This window comes from Triticum urartu, chromosome 5 (assembly GCF_003073215.2).
Source record: "Triticum urartu cultivar G1812 chromosome 5, Tu2.1, whole genome shotgun sequence".
Taxonomy (NCBI): Eukaryota; Viridiplantae; Streptophyta; class Magnoliopsida; order Poales; family Poaceae; genus Triticum; species Triticum urartu.
The window spans coordinates 483,772,275-483,780,589 of record NC_053026.1 but is presented as its reverse complement, the minus strand read 5'-3'; the positions used below and the strand labels follow the sequence as shown (position 1 = coordinate 483,780,589).

The following is an 8,315-nucleotide window of genomic DNA, read 5'->3' as shown; positions in this document are numbered from 1 at the left end:
GTGATGACGCAATGGCATGTTTAAAGGCGGCGGCGTCAAGGATTATATGTGAGGGGGTGTGGTGTGCGCACCTTGGATCCCCCAGGGATCTGGATGCGGTTCGCGATGTCAATTTTTCGGTAATTAGGACTTTGGTGCTTCATATTTGCAGTTTATTTAGGCGGTGTGCGATGAGGCCTCCAGTAGCTCTGATATATGTAATTATTTGAGCGGCAGTGCACAGGATCAGCAGTAACGGGGTGGTCTAGCAGAGGCATACAGTTGGCTGGGGGATAGCGGCGCTCCGGGTCCATGGGAGGGCAGCGGGCGAGGCCCTTGAGTCAGGCTGGCAACCGGGTCATGCTTCATTGGGCCGACCTCTAAAAAATCCATGCCCGAATAGCTAGTCGGGTCAACCCACAACCTAACCCCTGGGTTTGACAGACGACCCATACCCACACCCGATGGGTGACCCGACCCATTCGGGCAACCATCAGGTCCATAAAAACATTTCCATTTTTTTAACCCAATAGCGTGCAACAAGTTCAAACAAAACCGGTGAATGACCTAGCACGAAGCGGTGGCGGTGGGTTCCTCGGTGGAGGTGGCCGCCAGGGAGACCCCGGCGGTGCGCAGGGAGGTTGGGTTGTCCATGTTTTCTTTCTAACCGTGGGTCATCTGGATTAGGGAAAGAAGGATCGGGTTTGGCATTTTTTCCGGATCTTCAGCAAATCATTTTCCGAATTGGGGAACAAGGGTCGGATGTGCAACTCCTTTTTCTGGATCTTTAGTGAATCGTTCTCTACTACCACTTACGGATGGCAGTGGTGGGTAATTGTTTATCCGGATCTTCGGCAGATCGTTTTTCGGATTGGGGAAAAAGGTTCAGGTCGGGAAGCTTTTTGAGACCTTTATCTTTAGCTAATCATTTTCTACCACTTATGGATTGTTTTTTCCGGATCTTTAGCAAATCATTTCCGGATTGGGGAACAAGAGTCAGTTCGGGCAGCTCTTTTTTCCCGGATCTTCAGCAAATCATTTCCTACCACTTATGGATGGCAGTGGTGGGTAATTGATTGCAACTTCAGGGGCAAGGAAGGTCCGGACGGACATGCAGAAACACGAATCCCTTTATCAATGTTCAAGTAAGCATTGTTAAGCGACGCTTGAGCGCTGAGCAATGGAAAAATGCCTCACTTTGGCCCTAAGTGGTAGATTAAGCGTATTTGAAAATTTTGGCCAGAATTTGGCTATTTTTGAACTACTTGTGCAATAATGGCAGTATGTCATTTATGTTATTACTAGCAAAAGGGCCCGTGCGTTGCAACGGAAAAAAATGATAATCTTCAATGATGATGACCACATTTTGTTCATACCTCATCGCGTGATTTTGAAATTTTGTTCACAAATGCAAGAAAATGTTTCCTTTTAAAATTTATTCACAAATTGAGGAAATGTTCACATTTTCGAAAAAATATCGTGGTTGTAAAAAACTTTGATAATTCATAGAATTATTCTGAATTTCAAGAATGTTTATTAAAAAATACTATAATATTCCAATCCACCCCAACAGTTAATTCTTCAAAATTCACACGAGCATATAGTCACAAAGACTCAGAAGCATTACTGTTTAACTACATATCTTTGATCAACCGTGAACATTTTTACAAATTTGGGAACATTTTTAAAAGTTGTGAACATTTTTTTACTATTTACAAACATTTTTAAAAAATTGTGAACATTTTTTATATTGCGAACGGTTTTTAAGCATTTTCTTTTGAATTGGCGAACATTCTTTTCAAAATTGGTGGAATTTTTAAATTCACAAAAAAATTGAAATGCATGAACATTTTCTGAATCAACAAACGTTTTATGAATCAGTAAACTCTTTTCTAATTCACGAACAATTTATAAAATTTAAGGACATTTTTTAATATGCATGAATTTTTTTGAATTAGCAAACATTTTTTTCAATTTCATTAATAATTCATAATACACGTACTTTTTTCTTCAAAATCCTAGATTTTTTTACGAACATTTTTTTAAATATCCTGAGCAGTTTTCCTTTTCTGGAACATTGTATTTCAAAATTCATATTTTAAAAAAAATCTAAAGTTTTTTAAAGTTCCAAATTATTTAGAGTAGAAAAAAACAAAAACAGAACATCAAAATTAAAAAACTAAACTAAAAAAACAGGCACTCGCACATGGGCCAGCCTAAACGGACGCGTTGTGTCTTCTACAGCGTTGTGCCTAAACGGACGCACTGTGTCTTCCGTATGCTTAGGCCGGCCCATGCGGGGGACTCCGTGCAAAACGTTTTTACATACCAGCTATGTAAAAGGTTTGATGCCAAAAAACGGGTTGCTTCATAAGAACCAAATCAAAACCCACACAATGCCTTTATGGTACAGTTTCTAAACGATATGATCAACATAGTGAAAGCATATTTGCATTGAACCATAGCAAAACAATAATAAACAAATGCCCATGCGATGCAACGGGAGAAAACATGAATGAAGAAGACTCACGACACTCTATTTTAAAAATAGTAACTGGTTCAAAGTATTCGATCAAATACTAACGGGCTATTCCTATAGAAAGAATTAATAGTTTCAAAGTTATAACTCACTTATGTGATGCTTAGATGGATTATGAACTTCAAACTCATCCCATCTCTCCTTTCTACGTACAGGTATGTGCTTCGCTGAAGAGAAAGGGCAAGTAATGACTGGGCGCTGAAGAGAAAGGGCAAGTAATGATTGGGCGTCGCAATAAGCGCTAAAGTTTCTCTCTTGCATCATGTCTCTCCCTTGACCACTATGCGCTTCATCAATCCGTCCGCTTCGCAAACTAATGCTTAAGTTGTAAATCAAATTGGAAGATCAAATGCAAGCACCATGGAAGGGAAGTGAATCAGACGACACAAGAGCTAGCTAGCTTTTGTTTTTACAGTAAAAACCATTGTAATTGGGCCAATGTACCCTGAGCTTTTTCTCAATGTAACCTCATAAACAGTGTAACTATTATTCGATACCAATAAAGGGAACCACCATCACCTCCTCTAAAAGAAGCAGCAGACTGCCCACGAATTTCCATAATTTTGCATCTTCCACTTAAACTATCTACCCTGATCCTTCATCAAGCAACACATTCCTCGATACCACTTCCTGAAAGCTAGAACAATGTCACGGGCATAGGTAATACATCACTATTACTTCGTGAAAGTTTCTGCTGAACTATCCTTACTGTATGTTTTTTGAAAAATAGAAATCTCCTCGCTGTACCAGAAAAGCACACCTACAATGGCAGAACTGCATCAACTATGAAATATACCACTTCGATTCTACAGAAAACAGGAACACCAAGAAAGAGTGAGGTATAGAAAAAAAATATCAATTATTATTATTCAGTAACAAACCAAAGGGCTGCCAAATCTCTTGAGGCATAGTTGAAGCCACCATCTCCTTTAACCCCTATCAAAGGGATTTGATGACCTATGAAAATTACACGAGAACCTCACTTTCTTAGACCAAACCTTGCTTATTCAATACGTCTGGAACTCATGGAATGTGAGGATCATAACAGCTCTCCCCCTGAAAGGTGAGTAATTAGATATGTTTCTCATTTGAAAACATAAAAGAATAAGCAGGGAAGAGACAGTCATCCTATATATAAAAAGATGCACACCAATAAATAACTGAAGCTATTTTGTAAAATTTTGGCAGCAAATGTAGGAAATTGATATTTGGCACTTCATATGACAATGAGAAAATAAACCAGGATGAGTCACCTAAAATAATTTGACCGTATCATCATCATTAGTGTTCAAATGAGAGAGAAAATAGAAAGCCATTAAGCAAACATTCCTTGTCAGCTTTATAAAGCACAATAGTTCATTTTGCATACAGAAACATGTCAACATTCTAGAAACAGATGTGTTCGTTCCAAACTTCCAATTGACATAAAAAATTCAAGTTGCAGCTGCATTCTGTTGCTCAGGAAATCTTTAGAATTATAAGTCAAATTCCAGTAGAAAGTATGACTACCGCATCTTAAAAATGCACATCTAATAGCTTGTAAACCTGGTCAAATTGATGCCTGCCAATTTCACATATTTTTTCCAAGCAATACAATATATATTTTTTTCTCGTATACCTGCAGTGTATATGTTGTTCAGAAAAGAATGAGTGAAGACCATGATCTTCCCAGGTTCTGCATGTAAGAGGAGCAATGGACCTAATTGAACTACAGCTTGTTGACTGAACATGAGGCAGGTTGTGGGTGACGTTGGCGCCTGCGCTCTCCCAGGTGAGGCTGTGAGGAGGCAACGACGGCAGTGCGCCTGTCGAATGGCGGCCATGGAGCTCCAAATTGGAGGAGAGGGTGGTCTCTGTTCTTGCTCCGTCAGTTGGCAGCCATGGAGCCCTAGTTTAAAGGACGAACGGAGGTTGGATTCTGCCATACTCATCGAGGAAGATAAATGCATGTTCCAATAGGGGTAAACTATCTATGTTGGACTGGATTATAAGTATTTCGGTTGCACCAAACTCGGGAACTATATAGCTGTCAATATTTTTGATGTGAGCAAACCATGGACAGATATAAACTGAAAACTAATACAGTTTATTTTATACAAGTATGCTTTGAAAAAAATGCCCACGCAAAGAGGGTCCAAAGTGGATGATGAGAGGCAAACTAATTTTCCCTATTTGAAGTATGGTCATGGAAGCAACCTGCATTGGAAGGTGTGCCATGGTCCAGCAAGTATGACCCTTATGAAAATTGGTAACTGAACAATGCAAGGAATATATGAACAGTGCATATAGAAATCGGAATGATATATAAAGGAAAAATTACCACTTACTCAATAGGTCTAGTGAGATACGATGTAGCACTTTGGCAGTCAAATTATCTTGCAAAATGCAAATACAGTAAATAAATTATTGGATTTGCCACCTGAATAGCAAATTCAGGATAGACTTTTATGTCGACAAAAACATATCGGTCCGGTAGGTAATATGCAGTGAAGACTCCGCGTTGCAATCGTATCACACAACTGCTACATTGCCATTATGAAAGGACAAAGCAGAGTAGAGCTAGCAGAAAACTGGAAGTCTGAATACTACAACTATCTATTAGCCTCTCCACCACGGCTGGTTGCTCCATCATATGAGCATCAACAACACAACCACTACATTAACCGAATTTGTCAGTTTCAGTCTTGCAAGAACACGACACATAATCAGTGGTCCGATGATTTGAGGCATTCCCTTCACCAGACAAAATGTGCGTGTGTCTACAGAGGAACGACAGTGGCAGCACACTAACATCATCTATAATGCGGGTCACCTGTGTAGACGCTCAAAATACAAAAAATAAATACCGTAAAATTAAAAACCATCTAATCGTCCTCTCTGTCACTGCTTTTTTAAGTAAAACTCTGTGACCGCTTGATGCTAAGTATGGGTGCTAATTACAGATTGAATACACCGTCAGTATTTTACGTTGTGCAAACTTGATGCATCTTTTGTCACCGATGCCACATATTGACTGTGAAACTATCATCCAGCACTGAAGATGGTCAAAGAGGAAGAGTTGCTCACCACGGTAACCTCAACCCACTGGCCTGCTCAAAGATAGTATCAGGGTCAAAAAATTCATCGACTTGCTGTGGTCTGTATGCATCGACCAAATAATATCCTCATGCTAAGTACATTGACTCCTCATTGACATTATTGGTATACATCGACTTGATGTGGTCTGTATGTGAAAAATGATATTCTTAAATTCCAATGTTGTCAGGACACAAGACTTTAAACGTTGGTCGCCTGTGTAGACGCTTAGAGATTAAGAAAATAGATACGATGCCAAAATTAAAATTCATCTAAATGCCCTCTCTATCAATGCTTGATGCTAAGTAGGGTGTTAATTACAGATTGCAAACACCTTCAGTATTCTACCTCCTGCGGAGGAAAATATCCAAGCGCTTGATGCATCCAGACCGATCGATTCGGAAACAAATTCCAGCACCTTTTGCTAGCATCCAGCGTTCAAGATGGTCTAAGAGGAAGAGATGCTCACCTCGGCAACCTCGACGACGCCGGCCTGACCGAAGAGTTGCGCGAGGTGCTCGCTGCTGACGTCATAACGAAGTACACCTTGGCCTCCTCCGACGGCTCCACGTACTCCTAGACCTCCTCCACACCACCACGACCTCCTCCTTCACCTCAACCGTCAGCTTCTCCTCGGCGATGAAATCCAGGGCCTCGTCCTCGGCTGCAAAGGGAGGGGATCTGGGTCTGGGGATCTGCCTTCCAGTTGGGATGTGGGGCCCTTTGGCACCGCGGTCGTCGTATGGAGGAAGACCTGCAGCTGGAGCAGGGGCGGATGTGTTTAGGGCTCACCGCGGCGAAAGAAGATGTGCGGGGATAGAGATCGAGCAAGACAGAGGAGGAGGAGGAACAGGGGTTCGGTCGGAAGAAGAGGAACAGACCGGATCGCCAGTGCGCAGCAGGACAAGGCCCGATACAACGCACGAATCGTTTTTCACTTATTAATTGATTGCCGCTTTTTAGTACCACCTCGCGTATACGTTTTAAATTCAAATTAAAAATGTAAATTCGCATGAAAAAGACGTATTGTAATGGTGAACCCGACAAAGTCAATCTGTGTTTTATTATTATATTACTAGCAAAAGAGCTCGTGCGTTGCAACGGGAGAAAAAAAATGTCACACGCTCTTATAGTCTATAAATGGTGGTTTAGAGTTTGAGAATATGTAGTTGCAGCCGAAACGAAGTTGTTCTTAGACTTTTTCATGACGTATGTGAAATGGGGTGTTGTTATGGGTAAAGGAAAACAATAAAAATAAACATTATACATTTGCACACTACGGAGACATACATGCATCGTGGGCGGTTAAGCGTAACCAACTTAGGGCATGTTGAACATCATTCCAGCTCTTGGCTTCGCTCCACGACCTCAAGCTTATCCTCGCACCGCCACACCGAGCTCGTCCTTGTTTCCCTCTAACATGAAACATCGCTATGAAATTCTTCATGCATCCTCTATCATGTTTATTTTTTATGTGCAAATATTTTTGTTGCAACTCTTGAAAAAAATCCACATGCATATTAATTCATGTGGATTTCTTCACGACGTACGTGAAATGGGGTGTTGTTATGGGTAAAGAAAAACGATAAAAATAAACATTATACATTTGCACACTACGGAGACATACATGCATCGTGGGCGGTTAAGCGTAACCAACTTAGGGCATGTTGAACATCATTCCAGCTTTTGGCTTCGCTCCACGACCTCAAGCTTATCCTCGCACCGCCGCACCGAGCTCGTCCTTGTTTCCCTCTAACGTGAAACATCACTATGAAATTCTTCATGCATCCTCTATCATGTTTATTTTTTATGTGCAAATATTTTTGTTGCAACTCTTGAAAAAAATCCACATGCATATTAATTCATGTGGATTTCTTCATGACGTACGTGAAATGGGGTGTTGTTATGGGTAAAGGAAAATGATAAAAATAAACATTATACATTTGCACACTACGGAGACATACATGCATTGTGGGCGGTTAAGCGTAACCAACTTAGGGCATGTTGAACATCATTCCAGCTCTTGGCTTCGCTCCACGACCTCAAGCTTATCCTCGCACCGCCGCACCGAGCTCGTCCTTGTTTCCCTCTAACATGAAACATCGCTATGAAATTCTTCATGCATCCTCTATCATGTTTATTTTTTATGTGCAAATATTTTTGTTGCAGCTCTTGAAAAAAATCCACATGCATATTAATTAAAGGCGTGAAGATTAAAAAACATAAACAACATTTTTTGTGTCAAATTATCGGCATATACATCGGATTTTCTTGCCATTCTTTTATAGCATACCAACATCGCATCTTTAGGCCTCTCTTTTAATTCACACCCCATCTTTAGGCCTCTTTTTTATTTTTTGCCATGCATGTCCTTATTTATTTACACATCCCATATTTGTCGGATCTCCACACGTCCTCTCTTTTATTTCTTTTATAGCGCAACACATTCCTTCTTTTATTCGGGCAACACAATCAACCATTATTCCCGCATTAATTGGATCTCCTTGCATGTCCCCTCTTTATTCCTATTATAGCGCAACGCAATCCATCCTTATTCAGGCATCTCTTTTATTTCTTGCCAAGCTTGTTCCTTGTGTACTTGCGGACATATATAAATTGGTGTAATTTCATGTAAAGCAGCGATGTGGTACTATTGATTAATATGAGCGAATACTACCTGTTCATAGAACTGAATCATAGGCGAGCTGGTTCCTTACTTGCC

At 40.6% G+C, this 8,315-nt stretch overlaps 1 protein-coding gene across 5 annotated transcripts; it reads right to left on the bottom strand.

The window, feature by feature from the left end:
* Positions 1-3,070: 3,070 nt before the first annotated feature.
* Positions 3,071-6,468, bottom strand: LOC125510020. 5 transcript variants are annotated; one of them, XM_048675111.1, is made up of 3 exons: positions 6,063-6,468; positions 4,137-4,406; positions 3,071-3,574 (listed from the first exon to the last, which is right to left on the bottom strand). In XM_048675111.1, exons 1-3 carry the CDS (start codon positions 6,125-6,127, stop codon positions 3,526-3,528), a joined length of 384 nt encoding a protein of 127 aa, XP_048531068.1. In that variant the 5' UTR covers positions 6,128-6,468; the 3' UTR covers positions 3,071-3,525. The 5 variants fall into 5 exon arrangements, 1 of the variants encoding a protein (XP_048531068.1); XR_007284442.1 differs by having other exon boundaries at positions 3,071-4,406; positions 5,585-6,468; XR_007284444.1 differs by lacking the exon at positions 4,137-4,406 and having other exon boundaries at positions 5,585-6,468.
* Positions 6,469-8,315: the final 1,847 nt, after the last annotated feature.